This window comes from Pelodiscus sinensis, chromosome 3, assembly GCF_049634645.1.
Source record: "Pelodiscus sinensis isolate JC-2024 chromosome 3, ASM4963464v1, whole genome shotgun sequence".
NCBI lineage: Eukaryota > Metazoa > Chordata > Testudines > Trionychidae > Pelodiscus > Pelodiscus sinensis.
Window position 1 is genome coordinate 78,306,859 of NC_134713.1, and position 21,919 is coordinate 78,328,777.

At 41.0% G+C, this 21,919-nt stretch overlaps 1 protein-coding gene across 2 annotated transcripts in view; it reads left to right on the plus strand.

The window, feature by feature from the left end:
- Nucleotides 1–16,664, plus strand: part of GPR6 (G protein-coupled receptor 6) — a 32,027-nt gene extending 15,363 nt beyond the window's left edge. Inside the window, exons 1-2 of one of the 2 annotated variants that reach the window (XM_075923158.1) lie at nucleotides 14,280–14,948; nucleotides 15,274–16,664. In XM_075923158.1, coding sequence (XP_075779273.1) covers nucleotides 15,295–16,278 — 984 coding nt within the window. In that variant the 5' untranslated portion in view covers nucleotides 14,280–14,948; nucleotides 15,274–15,294 and the 3' untranslated portion in view covers nucleotides 16,279–16,664. Of the gene's footprint in view, nucleotides 1–14,279; nucleotides 14,949–15,273 lie in introns of those variants that run through there. The other variant, XM_006123249.4, reaches the window with a different exon arrangement.
- Nucleotides 16,665–21,919: the final 5,255 nt, after the last annotated feature.

Genomic DNA, 21,919 nt, shown 5'->3' on the forward strand with positions numbered 1-21,919 from the left:
CCCCACTAGATATGTATTCCCCATTTGATACTGAACCATTGATGATTATTCTCTCAGTATAGTCTTTCAAACTGTTATGCACCCACCTTCTAGTAATTTCATCTAGACCACATTTTCCTAGTTTACTTATAAGAATATATGAGGGACTGTGTCAAAAGCCTTATTAAAACCAGGATATGTCACATCTATTGCTTCTCCCTATTCACTAGGCCAATAATGCTATCAAAAAAAGAAAGTAGGTTGATTTGTAATGATTTGTCCTTGACAAATCCTTATTGTCTATTATTTATTACCCTATTATCAAGTAGGTACTTACAAATTGATTGTTGCATCATTTGTTTCAGTATTTTTTGAAGTGCTGAAGTTAGGCTGACTGATCTATAATTTCCTGGGTCATCTTTGTTCCCCTTTTTAAAAACAGGTACCATGCCTGCCCTTCTATAATCTTCTGAGACATGAAGTTCTTGAAGATAATTGCTAACAATTCCAAGACTGCTTAGGCTAGTTCCTTGAGTAAGAATTTCATCAGGCCCTACTGACTTGAATACATCTAATTTATCTAATTTAATCCATTCTTTCCCTAATGTGTTTTATGTTTCTTTACTCTTACAATTAATATTAATTGTGTTTCATATTGTTCCCTAACTCCTGTAACTAGTAAACAAGGTAAAAGTTCAGGCAATGTCCCAATCCCTGATTTATATTATTCTGTAGACTCTGTGATTCAGTGGCTAGGTCACTGAACAGCAAGTCTGGAGACCCAAGTTCTCTAACCACCTCTGCCACTGATCTGCCATGTAACCTTTGGCAAGTCACTGCATCTTTATTTGGTTTTATGCTATCTAAGCTGTTTTGTAAAGCACTGTAGGTCCTATAAATGAAAAATATTATATAACAGCAAAGTTCTTGTTGCTGCTGTTCTCTTAAGATTCTTTTCTCATGCTTATCACCATGATATTTGTCCACCTTGCAATGTGGTTCAAAGCCTCATACTTAATATAGAATTGCCACTCATAATATAAATGTAGTGGGCATTGCCTCCTATATGGCCCTATCTTGATCTGGGAAGGGACCATTCACTTTAAGATGGAAAACAATATGCTGGAACTTGAGGTCTCCACAAGACACAATTCTTTGTGAAAGAGGGGAGAAGCTGTAATCAGTTCCATTTAATGCAAATTGGTCTCTGCCCTCCAGCTCCTGCCTCTACGGAAGAAGACTTCAGTTGGCAATTTGGACTCCTTTACCCTCTACCTTCTACTGTGGAAGATTAGCAGGGTTATGTTTTTCATTCCTATAGTACTTCATTCTAGCAGATATTAATATCAGGACTCAAATTTCTTTTATTTTCCCTGAAATTTCTGTTTCTATTTTAGACACTTTGTCTGGATGCAGCTTACATCCAGAAAATAGCTCCATCTGTGCTTCTCATCAGAACCAAATGCTTTTGTTGACATTGCAAACAAGTGGCATTTGTAGAGCTGAGGCCCAGAACACAGTTACTGTAACTGTTACTGGCTTTAATACATTTGCTAGGTTGTTGCACGTGTTTTGTTCTGAAGTGTTTTCTGTTTTGCTCTCTCTCTGTAGCACGTGTTTACGAGACAGCATTTAAGAGTTTTTAAGCACATGAGAAATTATAAAATGTCAAGTGTCCCTCCACGGTGGGGAGGTGAAATAAAGTTTAGATATTCATTCACAGTTATTTATAGCAAAATTTCAAATCAATAGTTAAAGTAATTTTAAATTGGCCTACTTGATCCAGTACAATATGTATTGTTATTCCCTCATGCCTTGTATTCACATTCTGCCACTACATGTGGCCTGTGTACTTCAGAATTTCATGTAACTAATTTAAATAAAGACTTGCATTACAAGCTACTCTGAAGTGAACTCTGGAAACATTTCCAGTTATCCAGAAAGGTGGGTAAATCACAAAAATGGTGGCTAAGGACTCTGGTAATACTTATTAAAATCTAGTATTGCTGTTTCTGCACCATATTTTGGATGCAGTGGCACCAGAATTATACCATGTCCAAAAAAGGGCAGATTTGCATTGTGTAGGCTTCAAAAGAGCCATGATCTGACCAAATGTTTATTTTATTAACCAAATCTCATTATAATATCCTAAATTTTGAGAGCACAAATTGGTGATGATCTTAGCTAAAATAACTTGTGCACTATTGTAGTACAAACAGAATTCTTGGTGCATGTTTGTGTGCATGGAAATAAGGACCATTTTTTTGTTGTGCACCCACAATTCATTAGGTAAAAAGTGAGGATATTTTTTGGCCATATTTGAAGTTGATGGTACTAAGAAGTGCTTTACACTCCTCTCTTCTCTACATCTCTAGAATTCCTTAGCTTGATGCTTATGACTGACTCCATAAACTGACTCATTTTCCTTGAGCTTTCAACTCGTGACTAAACCTATAATTTTTAGTTTAAACTTCTATGTTCTATGCCACTGGTACAAGTTACTTTGAGTATCCAATTGATGTCATTATCGCTTACAGCTGTTTGAGTCATGAGGCATAATTACTGTAAGTGACCACTGCTAGAGAATGTAAAAATACCATCATAGTTCAACCCTGCAAAAAGGGCTCTTTGCAGAGCAGTTTCATATGTGTTGGGGTCATAGACATCTTTTTCCTCCCTGAACACTCCTAACATATTGATCTCTATCAATTCAAAAACTTCAGGGCCAGTCACAAATTCTGGTCACTACATCAGATGGGTTTAATCACTGTATCACAGGTTGCTCATCTTAATGCTGGATGGTGCTGTCTTCTGTCAGTTCTGGGGATTAGCTTAGTCAGGCCAACACCCCACCCAGTGGTTGTATCCCATCAGTTTTTCCTCTGCAGCCCCTCTTGCTATGTCAGGAGCCAGCATTGTCCTCTTCATGACTCAGCCCTTTGGCAGGGTCACCAGTGTGGTTTCCCCTCTCAGAGCGTGAGACTTTACTGCCTTTCCCTGAGCCATTTCCATATGTACTGTCCCTCCCCACTTCTCTGAGATTGCTAATCACTTTGTTCCATCCCTCCAGCACCCTCCCCACACACACTCCTTCCTTCTCCCACTCAGTGACTGCAGACTCCTTCCCTGCAGGCTCCTCAGCTTCCAATTTCCTGTATTTTGTAGAAGTCCCCTCCCCCCCTCTTTTTTTCTTTAATTAGATACCTCCAACACTGCTAGTGACCAATTTTGTCAGGCCTTGGGCAATATGTGTGTATGTGGGGGGGTGGGGGAGGGAAAGCTCAGCTCTAGACCTTCAGAAGGGGAGGGGTCAGTGGCTAGTCTCCCCCAGCCAGCCCTCAGTGTTGCCTGGACTAAGCCATGCAGTGTAGTAGAGGTGATTTAAAGAGCCCAAGTCTTTGGCTGCAGCTGCTGCCACAGTAGTGGTTTAAATCATCGATTCCACAGTAACTGCCCCATTTGCCAACCCACTCCCCTTTGGCACGCCAGCCTAAAGCTCCTCTGTTTGCAGTCTAAGTAACTGATTGGTCCCAACTGACCCAATTCAGCTATTGCAGGGTCAGTATGGGGAATAGTCTTCATCACACACTACAATTGCTATTGTGTAATCTAAGTTTTGTTTTGTAAATTTTGGATGGCTGTCTGCAGATAGGAGACTTGTTTTTCTTACTGACTCCACATGTAAATTGCTCTGTTTGGATTTTCTCCAGAACATCTGTCTTACTCCCTGATAACTTGAATTACTTGAATTTTAATTGTATTTCAGATGAATTCAATCAAACTAGCAAATGCCTTTGCAAGCCTCATGTTTCTCTGTAACTTTAATTATTTTCACCTACATAATCTAGCTAGTTGTTCATTTTTGCTCTAGACTTGTATTGCCAAACAATAACAAACATTTTTGAAGCTGCTTGAATTTGTTCTCTGAAAAAAGGTTTACATCAGACAAGTACTACCTAAGGAGATGTGTAGAGAAATCTAAAACAATATTTATATTTATCAATCAAATAGAATATGTAAAGAATCGTGCTAAACACAGTATAATAATCAATAGATTATATTTACCAATGAAAGCTTTCAACTTAAATGAGGATCCTATTATTTTCACTGTCTTTGGGTAACCTCTGACTTGATAAACAATATGTTCTAATGAGTTGCATGCATTCATGTACTTGGGGGCTGATCCAAAGTTAATTCACATCAGTGGAAAGACTCCTATTCGCTATTAAAAGCTTTGGATTAGATTTTAATCCATTCTGATATTGAAGGTACAAATTCCTTTGTTCAGTATTGCAACACAGATGGTTTTGCTGTTGACAATGCTGTCCTTATACATTTTCTTAATGTCCATTTCATAAATCTTCTTCACTGTTATATGTGGGTTAATTAATCAATCCCATGCAACTAAACTTGCATGTACTTGATTTTTTCTGACCAAATACAGATTGACTAATACATACTTTCTCAATTATACCACCCACTATCCAGAGGCAATCCCACTGCTCTCTTCTAGTGTGAAGCTTATTCAAGCAGAACAGCTCAAACTCTTCACCCTGGCTGGTGTTCCTTAAGAAATCCTAGCCAATCAAGGCACCAATGCCTGTTGAACGAGGAAAAGGAACTATTAAAAATAAAGACAATACAATCATCTATCACCTGTAGACTGATGACCTGGTAAAACACATGATGATACCAGGTCAAATATTTTAATCAGACACTGAAACATGAAAAAAATGTATTATCAAAATTCCTGCCACTGGGATCAACTAATCCCTCCCCCTTTACTTGCCATTCTGGAGGTATTTCACTTATATACTGGATTTTCCTCCATTATATTGGAGACAATCTCAGGGTCTCCTGTGAGATGTGTGAGGAGTATGCAGGAGCCTAGAGCAGAGAATGTTGTACAGGATGTGAAAAGATCCAAGAAAAGCTTGAAACCCTGAAGGCCTTTTCTAAATAACATCTCCTAAGTGATTAGCAGATCCAGAGTGAGCCTATAGGGAAAGGTATGCATGTATTTAAATCTGGGAACTTGTCCTATTCCATAGTACAGAGTATAAACTATTTACCAAGTGGCAGGATTATATAAAGTAATACATCAAGAGGCATATGTTAATTATGAAACCAGATGACTTGACAAGAGGTCTATCATATAAACCTCCTGAAACCAGGGAAAGGCCAGGAGGACTTGTTTATCACTCTTTATCCATTTGAGCCAGTACAGGGACTGCAAGCATCTGTTTCACGGGACTTTGACTCTATACAGATGGGAGGGAAACTCTGCCTGTATCAAGGAGACCAAGTGAGATATTGTCATCACAGCTGCGATGGACCCGTGTAATAATTCAGCATCATGTCCAGAGCTGGGACAATATGTCTGGGAGAACCGATGGCTACTTAAAACAAAGTGTAATGAAACAGGAATTCTTCACCATGCTGGAGTCAGGGGTCATTGAGGAATCTCACAGCAGCTGACAAAGCCCAGGTGGCCTGGTCTATAAACCAGATGTCACGATTCTATTCTGTACAGACTTTAGAAAGATTAATGCTATTTCTAAGTTTGAAGTGTATTGTATTACTTGAGTGGATAAATTGCTAGATTAGCTCTGTGAGACCCAGCATATAACAATATTAGACCTTACAAAAGGATACTGGCAGATCCTGCGCAAACTGAAATCATGCAAGATAATCATCTTCATAGTTCCATCTGGCTTACACCACTTTAGCACTATGCATTTGGCCCTCCATGATACATTGCTGATGTTCCAGTAGCTCATGAATCAAGTCCTCTGACCACATGGCTCATTTTCTGTGGCTTATTTAGGTGATATTGTCACTACAGTAATTCCTCATTTAACATGGTAGATACGTTTCAGAAAATGATCATGCTAAGTGAAAACATGTTATGCGGGGTCAATTTTTGCCATTGAAAATAATGGAAAAGGTGAGGGTTGCGTTTCAAGTGCACATGCACTCGCAGCTCCAGCCTGCACTTGTTAGCAGCTGGGACCAGGACATAAGGTTGAGGGAGAAAGGGGACTGGGTTATAGCAGGGAGGGGAGGTGTTTGGCTCTGGAGAAGGGAAGGGAAGGACAAGGGAGGAGACTTGCAGCCGTCGGCTGGGTTTCCCCAGCTGGCCGGCTGCCGGCAGCTGCGCAGAACTTTCCCTGCCTCCTTGCAAAGCGGCAGAGGTTCGCCGCTCGCTGCACCATTCCCTGGTGACCCCCTCTGGCTAGAAGCCTCGCTCCCTCTCCTCTGCCTCCCCCCCCCCCCCCCCCCCCGTTTACAGCCGGCGGCTGGGTTTCCCCAGCTGGCCGGTCACCAGCAGCTGTGCTGGGCTTCCCCTGCCTCCCTGCAAAGCAGCAGAGGTTCACCACTCTCCATGCCGTTCCCCAGCGACCCCCTCTGGCCGGATGCTTCATGTCCAGCAAGGAGGGGTCACCGGGTAATGGCATGGCGAGCAGCAAACCTCCGCCGCTTTGTAAGGAGGCAGGGGAAGCCCCGCGCAGCTGCCAGCGACCGGCCAGCTGGGGAAACCCAGCCGGCGGCTGCAAGCTGGGGGGCGGAGGAGAGGGAGCGAAGCATCCAGCCAGAGAGGGTCGCCGGGGAATGGCATGGTAAGCAGCAAACTTGGCGCTTTGCAGGGAGGCAGGGAAGCGCTGCGCAGCTGCCGGTGACTGGCCGGCCGGTAGGGGAAATCGTGCTATTGCAGGGACGGGTCATGTTGTTCAAAAAATGTTCCCCCCCAAAAAAATCACGCTATCGCGAAAATGTTAAGCAGACACGTTAAATGAGGAATTACTGTCTCTTCCAGTCACTGAGAGAGGCTTGCCTAACTGTTAGTGAAAATGTAAGTTTCCCAGTGAAATATACAATTGAAAAGGAAAAGACCACTTACCTGGGATATACGTAGGGGAAGGGGCCCATGGCCAGCTCCTGGTAAACAGTTAAGGTCCTCAAAGTCCGCCCAAACCCAAGAAGAAAATAACAGGTACAGAGGTTCTTGGGGATTGTGGGTTATTACCACTAATTTGTGTCAGGGTTTTCTAAAACAGCAAGCCCCCTCATGAACCTGATTAAGAATAGTAGTCCCAGGAATTTGTGCTTGTCCAAATCCTGCAAAAAAGATTGTAAACATTGAAAGACTATAGCCAAGAGACTATACCGGTCAGCCCAGATGTCTCCAGAGACTGTATCTTTCAGATCAATGCACTGGAGGTGGGTCTGGAGGCATATATTATCCTATACCAGGAAGTAATGTGGATAAACAGTCAATATTGTACCTTTAGCTGCAAGCTATTGTCCTGGGAGTCAGCATACTCTATAATAGAAAAAGAAAGCCTGGTGGTGAAATAGGCCATGGATTCCCTCTGGAAAACTTTCAAGCAGGTCACCAATCAAGTCCCCTTGAGATAGATAAATGCCAAGACAGACAAGTGTCTGTCTTATTCACTAGCACCACATCTCCAGCCATATGAGCTGCATAGAGCAGGAAAGGCTCACTAAAATGCAAATTTCCCCTCCTCACCTGGAAAGGGGGCCATGCAGAAAGAGATAACTGCCCCTGGTTCCCCAGATGTTATCTCTAAGAACAGGTTGTGTGATGGGGTACACAAATCCAGCACTGAGCAAGACAGGATTAATGAATGAATGTAGGCTGAGGTAGCCCCAGCCGCCACACTTGTGATAGATGTTAAACTTGCAGAGTGGAACTTGAAAGAGGAAAACCAACCACAGTTGGTGGCAGACTGGAGAGGAGAGCAGATGTCCATTTGTCAGCTCTGAAGGAAAGGTCTGACTGAAGGCAAGAGCTTCTGCCCAGTAGCCCTTCCCTAAAGGAAAGGAAGGCCTGATGCTGACCCACATTTTCAGGGGACTGTTTCTCCTTATTTGCCCGTGAACATAGTTTGGGGCCACAGCTTAACAGAAACACTGTGAAGAAAGAGAGCCTTACCACATCAATGGGACAACTCAACTGTCTAGACCTCAGGACAGGCATTGCAGAGCCACCACATATGACAGAACAGAGACCCATGTGAATGAGAGGGAGCAGCACAGGGAGGTAATCTGGTAAAGGAATCCTTGACACACAAACATCTTATGATTTATCAGAGGAAAGTCCCAATCTAACTGACCTTACCAGGTCTACTGGACTTGCATAGCTAATTCCAAAGCTTAACACATTTTAGGAAGACTAGGAGGATGTGAATGGGTGGAGGAATAGAAGTTAAGGTAAAACACTGGAAGGATCTGCACGGAAGCAGGCAGAAAGGTCAGGAAGCTAGAAAGACAAGATGCACAAAGGCTAACTATCATGGCTGGGCAGGAGATCCAAGAAGGTAGCAATAGAGAAGAAACTGGAAATAGCCAATGACTCATCTTATAGCTGTCAGCTTTGGTTGGTGAATCTCACTGGAATTTGATCAGTTAACAGAATAACTTTTTAAAAATCATTTATGGCACAATGCTTTTCCTCTGTCCCAGATACAACAAAGATGAATTAATATGTGAAACTTCAAGCATAATAAAGTTTGATTGATATGTTATTTTCTAGAAAGATAACGAAACACCAGATCAACAGTGCAGAGATTCAGTTTTTTTTAAACACTTAGAATGCACAGAACCTCTATTAATATGAAAGTTATAAAGTACCAATAAAATCTAATTTGCCTGAGTGTGATGGAATGGTGGATCACTGAATATGATTTCTGTTTGGCAGGAACTTAGTGGGGGTTGGAGCTCAAGAGTTATCAAGCTTGACAGAGTTTTTAAAGAATCACTATTGTCTGGGAGCATGGGTGAGGCAAATACATTCTCCAGATTTGAGAGTCAGCTTGAAACTAAAGTTAACATGGAAAATTGGCTGAGGCAGAGACATGTTCAAGTCTTGAAAAGCTTAGTTTAGTAAGTGGAAGAAACCCACTCCTGCCTGGTAAGATTTTGTTCAGACTGGACAAAGATTTGGATGGTTTAGCTGGGTGTACTATTGTTATGAAATGTTTGTAATTTAAGCAATTTCAGGACCCATGACATCTAAAATTGCTTTGCCCCCTAACCCAATATTTGTAAGGCTTCTTTCTGTTTGCTTTTCATGGTATCTGTGTTTGTGACCTACAGTTCACATGATTTAGACCACTGTGTGACTGTCTTAAATCTGAAGACTATGTTGCAGAACAGTCGATGGAATGTAAGAGATCGATATTTTGCTTTAGTTGCAAGTTTCAATGGGTCTCAATGATGTCTATGTAATTAGTCTAGTAGTAAGAGCAGAGAACTATGACTCAGGCCTCCTGGGTACTGTTTCTGTCATTGATTGACCTTGAGAAAGTCAATTGATCTCTCTCTTCACTCATCCTTAAAGGGGCATAATAATTCTTGCCTATCTCAGAAGATTTGTAAGGATTCATTATTGTTTATAAAGCATTTTGAGATCCATAAATGAAAGATCCTATATACTTTTGGTTACAAGACATATTACAAGACATTTTTAGTTTTGTTTCAGTTAAATTTTCTGCATCTGTTAATATATTTTTACATTTTCTTTTCAACAAGAAAGAAATGCATGATTATTCAAAAATATGGCTTCAACTTAGGGCTTGTCTATACTTCTCCACAGTTTTGATTACCACTGCAGGATAGCAGTGTGCCCCAAAGTTCTGCATGGCAACTCCCTCATGTGGAAGCTCTGGAGGGCACAAACTAAACAGTTCCTATTATCAGAGGAGTAGCCATGTTAGTCAGTAACTTTAAAAACAACAAGCAGTCTCGTGGCACCGTAGGATGCCTCTACATTGCACCATAGGTCAATAAGATACTCAATTTGAGCTACGCAAATTGCGTATCTTATTTTGATCTAATTTCAGAATAACTTGTTTCATAATTTGGTGCTGTCTACACAGAACCAAATTTTGAAATAACCTACTATTCCAAAATGTCCCTTACTCCTCATGGAATGAGGTTTACAGGGATGTTGGAATACTGAGCCCAAAATAAAGGGCCTGCTGCTAAGATGCGGGATGGCTATTTTGGGATACTCTGGTATCCCAGAATAGCATTGCAGTGTAGCTGTAGCCTTAGAGACTGCAAATATATTATATCATGAGCTTTTGTGGGTAAAACCTACTTCATCGGGTGAATTGGAAAGCAGTTACCTGTCAATTGTAGGACCAGTGTTAATAACACTAATTGAGTCAGGCTGGATGTGAACCATTCATAGCTTTTGATGTATAAATTCGAATATTGCACTATAAAGGTAATTTCCCCTGCTTTGATATTCACATTTACATATCAAAGCTATTAATGGGACACATCCAGTCTGACTCAGTTAGCATCATTAACACGGGAACTACAATTCACAGGTAACTGCTTTTGCTGTTATATATACTTTGGATTCTATAATTTCCACTCCAAATCATCTGATGAAGTGGGTTTTTCCCACGAAGAAAGCTCATGATATAATATATTTGTTAGCCTCTAACATGCCACAAGACTGCTCATTGTTTTTAAACAGTTCCTAGTTCACACGAATGTAATTCTTTTCAAATAGGACTACATTCATGTGACCCAGGAATCTTTTAGATTTTGCCTGCAACGTCCACACAGGAAGTTATAGCAAGTACTTTGGTGCATCCTGCTTACTTCACCTTTGTAGTCTGAACAGTGAGGCAATTTAGACATAACCTTAGAGTGGGGGCCACATTTATCCCTTAAGTAAGAGGGCGCAATATCATTTCTCAAATTGTTTTCACCTGCTTACCCCACAGCTGAATTTGGCCCTATGCATAATGCCAGCAATTCAAAAATAAAATAAAATGTGACTACAACAACTACTTGTAAACATTCATTTGACAAATGAAGTTTTATTTCTATAGTAAAACAAATTTATCCTAAACACATGCTGAAAACTAAAAATAAGTGGTATGGCAATTTGTATAATTATATTCCTACAGTACAGCTATTTGTGTAGTTATATTTCTGTGCTTATATAATCATATATAGCACAGTTACACAACAAGTAAAAAAAATTTTCAGTAGTACTGGTAAAATAATTACTATATATAATGTACACAAAGAGAAAAAAGCAAAACAAAAAAGCTTGAAAGTATGAAAAAGCTTGTAAAAAGTGAACAAAGATACAAAGCTAACTTGATAACCAGGATTCTTTTATACTTCAACAAGAAGCAGAGTCAGAAAACCTATATTACCAATGAAGGAGAAAATGTGATTGTATAAGATGGGATGGAAGTTCTATATCCAATATATTTATTCTCAATGGCCCCTGGGTACCTTTTAATTTTGCTTTTTATTAGTAGCATTTGTGGTGCAGTATGTATGCAGATAGAATCTGTACATAAATCTAAAAGATTGGGAAAGGGGAAATGTTAACCAGACACTGGTAAACAATAACGCAAGGAATGAGGTAAGCTCACCACTCAGACACTTTAAGATGTATGTAAATGAATTGTGAAATGTTTAAAAAGTCACACCAGCTGGATGGAAATATCTTGAAATGTCAGCATTGTGTAGTTCACCATCTGTGTATCCCCATTCTTTTTCTATTTTAAGGATTCCTTATGTTAGAGAGAGAAAAATGACTCTTCTGTAGTTCAAGTGTGCCTGTGAAAAGGTGAAATGGGATTTTTTAAGTCTATAGTAATAATACTTAGCACCTTTGTGGACTACTTTTTTCCAGCATTTTTGCATACAATTATTTATACATAAATAAAATTAATAAGACAGTAATCACCATGAAGCAAAGATCTACACTTTATTTCCCCAGCTCTTATCTTATAACAGAGGACAAAATTGGATGCTACTGCAATTTGAATGCAAGATGGCAAAAACTGGCCTGAGAAACAATTGCCAACTTTCTTTGTAATGTAAATTATTCCACTCATTGTGATCACATCATTCTGGGGTCAACCTTGGGAAAAGTTGTGGATGTATCCACATTGCTAAGCAGGTTGTTATGCCTGGAATGTTATTTCTTACTGGAAAAGTAAAATCAAGAATATTTATGTATTTTTATCCAAACAAAATTTCCATGATTATTATTTCACATGTACATTGCCTCTACCAGGCAAAATAACAGGTTGGACCCCATTGTGCTGGGCAAAACTTCAAATATCTTGCCTATTTATAAATAGAGCTCCAAAGAAAAATGCATACAAAGAAGGGAAAAGAGAGCCGGAGACAAAGGAGAAACTGAATTTTTCTTTCCCAATAAAAAGTAACATGATGTAGAAAATGTTTTATGCTTCATCTTCTAGCCAAATCTTATTTTTGTATGGGATAAACCTACTTCAGAACTGTACCTATTAGACACATAAGTTTTGGTCAGAGGAAATGTTTATTTTGTAATAATTGTCCTTTCTCCAAGAATATTGAAAATGAATTGGATGCAAACAACAGAAGCAAATATTGAAAAAGGGATCTCTTCTGCCTAAGGAATTCAGTAGGCTGTTTCATACAATTCAGAGTGGGGAGAAAATAAAAAAAAATAAGTACAGCCATACTGGGTCAGAACAAAGGTCCATCTAACCCAGTGTCCTGTCTTCTGACAGCAGCTAATGCCAGGTGCCCCACGTGGAATGAATAGAACAGATAATCATTGAGTGATCCATCCCCTGTCACTCATTCCTAGCCTTTGGCAAACAGAGGCTAGGGCTAACATTCCTGCCCACTGATGGATCTATCCGGCCTTCACATCATCTTCTGACAAGGACTTCCACAGGTTGACTGTGTTGTGTGAAAAAAATGCTTCCTTTTGTTTAAAACTTGCTGCCTATTAATTTCATTTGGTGATCCCCCTAGTTCTCATGTTATGAGGAGTAAATAACTTCTTTATTCACTTTCTTTACAACAGTCATAATGTTATAGACATCTATCACATCCCCCTTTTAGTCATATATTTTCCAAGATGAAAAATCCCAGTCTTATTCAGCTCTCCTCATATGGAAGCTTTTTCATACCTCCAATGATTTTTCTTGCCCTTTTCCCAACCTTTTCCAGTTCCAACATGTCATTTTTGAGATAGGGTGAACACATCTTCACCCAGTATTCAAGATGTGGGCATAACATGGATTTATATAGGGGCAAGATGACACTTTGCCTTACTATCCATCCCTTTCTTAATGAGACCCAACATTCTGTTCATTTTTTGACTGTTGCTGCAGGTTGACTGTATGTTTTCAGAGAATTATCCACAGTAACTTCCAGATCTTTTTCTTGAGTGGTAATAGTTAATATAGACCCCATCATTTTAAATGTATAGTTGGGATTATGTTTTCCAATGTGCATTACTTTGCATTTATCAACATTGAATTTCATATGCCATTTTGTTGACCAGTCACCCAGTTTTGTGAGATCCTTTTGTAGCTCTTTGCTGTTGATTTGGAACTTAACTATCTTGAATAGTTTTGTATCATCTGCAAATTTTGCCACTTCATTGTTTACTCTTTTTTTTCCAAATTATAATAGAGATGAAATTTTAACCAGGGCATCTCTTTTTTTTCACTTCAGGGAAAGTTGCCTATTATCTATGAATTTCTCTTTAAAACTTTATTTTGATAGTTCTTAGTTGAGTGCGGGTGGAGGTCTGGCTCACTGGAGAGAGCCAGTGATAGACGTGTTTTCATTTAATTTCACTTTTATGTTGGTGAATCATGTTGAATTCTGTTTTAAGGTAATTAAAACATAAGAATGGCTATACTGGGTCAGACCAAAGGTCCATGTAGTCCAGTATCCTGTCTTCTGACAGTAGTCAAATGCAAACTGCCCTAGAGGAAAAGAACAGAAGTAATCACCAAGCGATTCATCCTCGTCACCTACTTCTAGCCCTGACAAACAGAGGCTAGGGATACCATCCCCGCCCGATCGCAGTTGATGGGAGTGTTTAGCTAGTGGGGTTTACCCCTCTATACTGTGAAATATATATTTGCATAGACAGTGTACCCCTCTTCAAAGCCCTTAGTGACTGTACTGGGAGAGGCAGCGCTTTAACGCTGCGCTAACTATGGGTAACCTGGAAAACGCCCCTGCTTTCTCTAGCGACTTGCAGCAGAGTTCTCGCTCTGTCCGTGTAGCCGCTTGCTTGGGGGGGGGGGGGGGAACAATTCACAGGGCCGTCTGTTGTCGGGAAAGCAAAGGGCTTTGCCTCGGTTCCTGTTGGAGCTGAGGGCTTGAGTTGCCTACATTTTCAGAAATAAAAATCTCACTGAACCCTGCACGGTACCGTGTCCCCGCGCCTTCCTCCAATGCAACGGGTTAGCTCGCCCAAATGGCGCGAAGGGACAGGAGAAAAGGGGCGAGGGCGCCTTTCTCTGCCTTCATCTAAGCGCCTGGAAGCTCCTCCTAGCAAATCTCCCTCTATAGCCTCAAAACGGGCAGCTGCGGCGATGCTGCCTCTTCCAGCGGGGGTACGCCTGTATTTTTGCTCTGTGTGCGCTTGTCTCTGGGGAGAGGCAAGAGCCCTTCTCTCTGCAGCCCCCTCTGCCCCGGTCCTCGCCATCTCCTAATCCGCAGTGCTCACCCGTCTCGCTCCCTCCCGCTCAGTGCTGCCCCCTCCGGCCCTTCAATGCTGGCCCCTGCTGCTCCTGCCATTCCTCATGTTCCAGCTTCCCGCGTCTTCCCTCCCTGCTGCCCCCTCCCGCGTGCGCGCTGCTGGCTCTGTCCTCCCCCTGCCCCCAGCTCGGCGGCTGCTCTGCCTCCCTCTCCCCTGGGCGCCGGCCCGGGGCCACGTGCCGCCGGATTTCTGCCCTGCCCTCGGCTCTGCCATTGACGTCACGTGCGGAGCGGTCTCAGCCCGCGGCCCCGCGCGCGCCCTCACTCTGACACTCTCCCGGGGAGGGAGGCGGCGGCAGCAGCAGCAGCCCGCGAGCCCCTGCCCGCCCCGCCAGCTGCCGCCTGCTCCGGCTCCCGCCCGCCGCGCCGCGCTCGTGAGAAGCGCCCGCCGGCTCTGACCCCAAGTAAGGACCCGGCGCCACTGGCCCGCCGCGTCTCTGCGGGGTTCATGCAGCCCGCAGCCCCTCGCCTGCCCCAGCGCGCCCTGACACGGCTTCAGCACCACGGCCAGCGGCTCTCCCGGCGGCCCCTGCCTGGTTTCCTTAGTGGCTTCAGCCGCAACCCTCTTCACCCGGCAGGTTTCCTTCCCTCCCGGGCGTGACCCCCCCAGCGGTCCTGTCCCCGCCCCCCACCGCCCCCCAGTCAGGGGCAGGAGACGGAGCCTTGAGCTGCACCGCTGCTCACTTTTGACTTTGCCCATTTGCCTCCTCTCGCCTCTTGTGCTCACAGGCGGCGCCTGGCTTCGCGGAGATGAATGAAAGCGGCGCGCTCGATGGAACCGGGCTCCTTGTCGCCCGGATTCAAGCCAGCGACGGCAACTCTTCCCTCCAGCTCTCCTCGCAGCTCCCCGTCTTCGCCATCAACCCCTGGGACGTTATGCTCTGCATCTCCGGGACCATCATCGCCTGTGAAAATGCCATCGTGGTGGCCATTATATTCTACACCCCCAACCTGCGAACCCCTATGTTCGTGCTGATCGGGAGCCTGGCCACTGCGGACCTACTGGCTGGAGTTGGTTTGATCCTCAATTTTGTTTTTCAATATGTGATCCAGTCAGAGACCATTAGCCTTATTACCGTTGGATTCCTAGTTGCCTCCTTTACTGCTTCTGTGAGTAGCTTGTTAGCCATCACAGTTGATCGTTACCTCTCCCTGTACAATGCACTGACTTATTACTCAGAGAAGACTGTTCTCTGCATTCACCTGATGCTGATTGTTACCTGGGGGGTGTCCCTCTGCTTGGGACTACTCCCTGTACTAGGCTGGAATTGTCTAGATGACTACTCATCCTGCAGCATTGTCAGACCCTTGACCAAAAGCAACCTGACTTTGCTGTCTGCCTCCTTCTTTTTGGTTTTTATCATCATGCTCCATCTGTACATTAAAATCTGCAAAATAGTTTGCCGGCACGCACACCAGATAGCTCTCCAGCAACATTTCTTGACTGCATCTCACTATGTTGCTACTAAAAAAGGAGTCTCTACACTTGCTATAATTCTTGGGACCTTTGGAGCAAGCTGGTTACCATTTGCTATCTATTGTGTAGTTGGAGATATTGACTATCCTTCTGTGTACACTTATGCCACACTTCTGCCTGCTACTTACAACTCTATGATCAATCCTATCATTTATGCCTACAGAAACCAAGAAATTCAGAGGGCTATGTGGGTTCTTTTTTGTGGCTGCTTTCAGTCTAAAGTGTCCTTTCGTTCAAGATCACCCAGTGATGTCTAAGTGACTTTTCTCTTTGTAATGCTGCCCAAAGAGACAAACTACTTAGTGAATTACAGTGCCTGTTATGAACTAGATCCATGTTGTGAAGTTGTTGAAAACATGCTTAAACATTAGCACTTTATGTATATATATTTGTATACTTTTGGAATGTTCAAGTATGGATCCTTCGGTTCTGTAAAAAATGTGGCTGCATTCAAAGCTGTACATCACATTTGTAAAATGAAGACATTCCAAACCTGCTTAATTATAGCACTTTATTTCTAGCTTCTGAACTGCCAAAACAGTGTTGCCGTTTCCAAGGGCAGAGAGAAAGGAGGTGAAATGTATTTTATGTGTGTGTGAGTATATTTGCTGCACAATGTTGATAAATTATAACATTTTGTACACAAATAAACACATTTAACATTTAATTTTATTTTGTGTGTTTAGCTGATTACAGTGGAATAAAATATTGAAAGCCCTGACAGCTGAGCAAGCTGCCTTTCTGTTTACTGTAAAAAGCTCACCATGTTCTTGTATCTGAGACATTATTTTACATATACTGAGGAAATATTGAACAAAAATGTTTACCTGTGCTATTTTTATGGGTTTCTTTCACTTCCCTGTCTATTATTTATTTATCTTCCAGAAAGCAAATACTTAAATATCCTATTCATTTTTACCAATTATATTCATAGATCTGTCCCTTATTAAAATATTGCATTTAAAAATTAAGGAGAAATATCCAAGATGCTTTTGAGTTTCACCTTAAACTCCCTTATTTCTCCCCTTAAAGGCTTATCTATTTGGGGGAAAAAATCAGTGGATTTCCTACAAGTCTGTACAAGGCCACCATAAATTGGTTTATGTGACCATTCACCATTCTGAAACTAAACGCATTTCTCTTTTCCTCTGCTTGATTGAACTCTAAGACTTACATGGAAGAATCACTTAAATGCAGCTTTGTTGTCTCCCTGTCTTGGAGCAGTTTACAATTTTCTGACAATACAGTGGCCTAGTGGAGTAATATTTCCCAGGAGCCAGGTGAACATTACACATACACCTTAGAAGATTTGTTCATTGTATATCAAATTCCTAGACATCTGATTCTTTTACAAATGCTATATTGTATATGTAGCACACTTCAAATGTTGCTGAGTGCTATGTAAACTCAGTTAACTTATGAGTTATCACATACCCTTTCAACTTTTAGTTAAAGCCTGCAACAGATTAAACTGCTATTCATGTGTATAGAGCATACATACTAATGAATCTAGCCTAAAATATTTCCAAACTATATTGAAGGCAAACCACTAGACAAACACATCTCCTGGAATGATTAGGGCCATAAGAACATAGCAAGTCATAGAGATTCTCAAGCAGTATTTTAAAATTTATATTTAAGACAAAGTACTTTTATATCAATGTGCCATTTCACTGGTAATTAATTACATTTCAGTTTAAGAGTAATATGATCAACCATCTACAATTCAAACTCTCATAACCCTTGTTATTAGTAATATTTTTATTTATTATGTATTAGCTGCAGATTTTTGACAATAAAGGTTGGAGGACCCTAATAAATGTAACAATAATCAGTCATCAACGTGATAGAATCATTCATTAGCCTTAATCCATTAAAGCAATTTCTTTCCCAGTGTTTTTGTACTCAGATGTTATATTAACAAAATTAATCACCAAGAAAGATGATCAACAGCTGGCTAGGACCAGTCAATAAAACTTACTACCTGTTAGGATTTGACTTTATAACTTGTTGTGATCTCAACCTGAATATCATCAAAACTACATAGAGACTGCAGTAGGTTTTCTGATTTAGATAGGAACAATCATTTTAGTAATTGAAATTGTTTAACAGAGAAATGGAAGCAATTCATAGTTATTTACCCACATATAATCTTCAGGTTTGTTCTGTTTACATTTTTAGAACAGCATATATAATATTTACTAGTCAATTTATTTTGTATTTTGTTTGTATAATGTGAACACATTTTATTAACCATTGTCTCAATAATTTATAATATCATTTAACAAAACTGAAAATAATCCCTTATTTTAAATTTGGAGTATTGTGATTATTGAAAGACTTTAATAAGCATTCTTCTGCTACAGTTATGAGCAAATTTATTTTTAATTATCGCAGTCATTTGTAATAAATTATTTTGACATATATAATGTTCAGAAACCTTTTGCTACCAAACTAATAATTCCAGGGAAAGAGTAAACAAAGTGGGGATGATATTTTCATTTTGTTTTGGCTACCCCTTGGACTGGAATTGATGTCAATTTAGTTGCAGTAAAATATGGCCTTTCATTTCCAGAGTCTTGATCTGCAGGGATACCTGAGCAGAATAATATTAACACAGACTACAAAATATCTGTCTCTTCAAATCACTTCTCACTCTAGAGAAACAGAAATCATAGTCCTTGGCTGAAAGCACCATGAAAGGAAATCTAATAATTTTATAGATCTATATTACATTTTTTCTTGATGAGATTGCTATATAAAGAAGAAGGCATTTTCTTCAGAAGATGATTTTACATTTGCAGCTTCTGCACATACACAATCTTAAATTGACTAACTGCAGATTTACCTCGACTGCTGAATTATTTTTGACAAAACATTGAATGATATGTTGGAATTTATATTACCAATTAATCAGCTATGAAAGATTTCACAATAATCAACATGAATCAACACATTGGGGATTGCTTCTACCAATTATGCTTACTTTCTGAGGTCAATGCAATTCACATATCAGGTCTGATTCTGCATTTCCAAAACCCACAATAAAGTATATGGGGAATTTTGCCTGTGGAGGGACCTCGGAATTGGGATGGTAGTCTATTATCATCAAAATAGCCACTCGGACAAACACTTATTTCCTTGAAACCACTGCCAGTAGTGAGGCCTACCCTCGGAAATATTTGCAGGCATATGCCCTAAAGTGGCTATTTTTATAAAAACAAATGCTTATCTCCCAATCTTGTAGTCCCTATGTTTGCAAAATTTACATTGACTTCAGGACTGCAACTGTTGGGCATGATATGTGATTATGGAACTTATGTGTGGCCCTCATTGAAAATATACCACAAGTTGTCTGCCTTTATACAATAGTTATTTATCACGTTATGGTAAAACAGATAATGCAATATCAACAAAGGTTGATATTGTCAGTTTTGGGCAATTACAACTGTATCCCCTCCCCCCAGTGTTCACCAAGGACACCTACTTTTGGGCGTTAAGCATTCCATCTATCACTGCTCTTGGGCAGAGACACATAGCTCACTCACTTCTGACTGGGCTATTTCCAGGCTGCACAGTTCCCTGCCTACTTTATGAATTCCCTAGCAGCACAGATTGTCTAAGCAGCCCTGTTTTGCTCTCTCCTGTGAGGCCATAAGCAATGTAAATACTCACAGTTATGAAGGAGCACAGTTTTTCCTAGCCAACTACATTTATTCTTAAGGTGAAGTCATTTCAGAGAAAACACATTAAAACTATAAAAAAACCCTCTACATGTACACTAATAAACTTACCAGAGATCATCCTAACTCCAGTAAGGGCTCTGATAGGTGTCATTCCTTAAAACTCCACTAAGCATTTTTCTCTGGTTACAAGTTCATAACCACCTTTGCTCAGAACAAGCACACCCATGAATCAGTGACATCCTGTCTGTTATACAGCTAGGGCCTCTGATCTATAGATTCTGGGAGCAGATAATCAGTAGATGTGGCAACAAGGCAAGGCTCCCTTTAGAGATGGACCGGGAGGAATGGCTGCATGCCCCGTACTGAAGAGAACCCTGCCCTACCTGTGGGCCTGGATCCCTAGATGATTCATTGTTCTTTCTGTCCTGCCTGAGGGCTGGAGCCTTTGACTGTTTGCGTTCATCACCCTGTTTAAGTTGGCAGGAAACAGGGCAATCAGAAACAATACAAACAGCAAATTCCGCTTTGCACCAGAGTAATTTTTTTCATGGAAGAATACTTTAAAATCTATCTGGAAATTATATATAAAAGTATGCCTAATATTTCCACCTTTTCTCCTTACTCATATTATGCCACCCATTCTTTATTATAAAAGGGTAAAAAAATATATTCATCGTACAAGGCTATACAATGATGAATATAAACTGATATTAGATGCTTTAGTAAAGTTTTCAAAATAGCACTATTATCTTATCATTACTTTGTAGTGCAACAAGTATCCCTAAATAGAAAACTATTCATATTTGCATAGTTTCTTTCACTGTTGTTTCTTTTTTCCATGTTGTGATGGGGTATATATACTCCCCACTGGCAATTAAAGGGTTAAGGGGAGTCAGTGAGCCCAATTAGTCCATTCTGTGGCACCTGGAGGAGAGAGAGATAATTACAGGATTGGAGCTAGCTGGGAAGAAGGAGAGTGAGTGGTTTCTAGGGCTGAAGGACTGCAAGGCAGGAACCCTAGAAGGGCTTGTTGAAAGCTGGAAGCCTTTTAGTTCCTTATATATTTTGAATGTGAGTACTGTTACCCTAGAAGGGCTGTAACCTATCCAGGTGGTCTAGTACTGTGCAGACCATTGAAACCTGGAGGGAACAACATGAGGGAAAGAGGCTACAATGCTGGGTCTTGTCATGAGCAGGAGCTGCAGATTGGTGAGTCTGGGGCATGTACACAAAATTTTGCTGTTTCCACTGAATTTCATTAACTTGGATTAGTTAGTTAGCAGTATAATCAAACTGTTTATGGAGTCTGATTAGTTACCCTGTATTCCATGGCTAGTGAATCAATTCTTGAAACTGGTTCAGCTGATACAGGTTTTGTCTGCTAGCCTAATTGTTTTAAATACAGCAACAGCAAATGGGGGGGCAAAATGCTGTGGGTGCTGTCTCCTGTGGGACAATCTCCTTGTGCTAGACCTATGCAGTGCTGTAAGAATATTTGTGAACAGTTTTTAAGAATTTTCAATCTGTGTACTTTAGTGGTATCTTGTTAATATTGTCATATACATGGACTAGTGCCTGCATAATCCCAGAGAACAATGATTAAAAGATTACATAAGAGAAACTGGCCTTAAGATATGATGCCTTGGATGCATCAGTTAAATATAGAGCCAGTTAAATAACTGTCCATAAATAATGTTTACATTTGTGCCACAAATGAGTCAGACAGCAAACCCCATGCTGGAAAGAGTCCAAAAGATAACAGCAGCCAGAGACCAAATGAAAATTCCAGCCACAGCTCCCTGAAGTTTCCTCAATTAGAGAGGGCAGTTGTGCTGGGAGACAGGTAATGGACTATTGTGGAATGTCTTACTGTACCCAGAAATAGTGACTATGGGGGCCATTTCCATATTGTCTAATGAAACATTTACAGAACCAGGCTTTCTCATGATAGCTGTCCAGAAAAATCCATAAAGGTGCTCAATACATTTGGGGGAGGGGGGTGCACCTGTCCAGTTTAATGAGCTCAAATCCTCCTCCATGTCCTGGCTTTGTGTACTTCAGAGGTTGCTACCTTATCTTCCAGAGCCCTCCAGTGGTGCTGAAGTAACTTTGTGACGAAGGTAGAAACCATGTATTGAGGTTGCTATTACTTCATGCCACTGGTATGATAGCACCCCCATTCCAGCACTTGCTAGCCTAATAAGATCCCTAT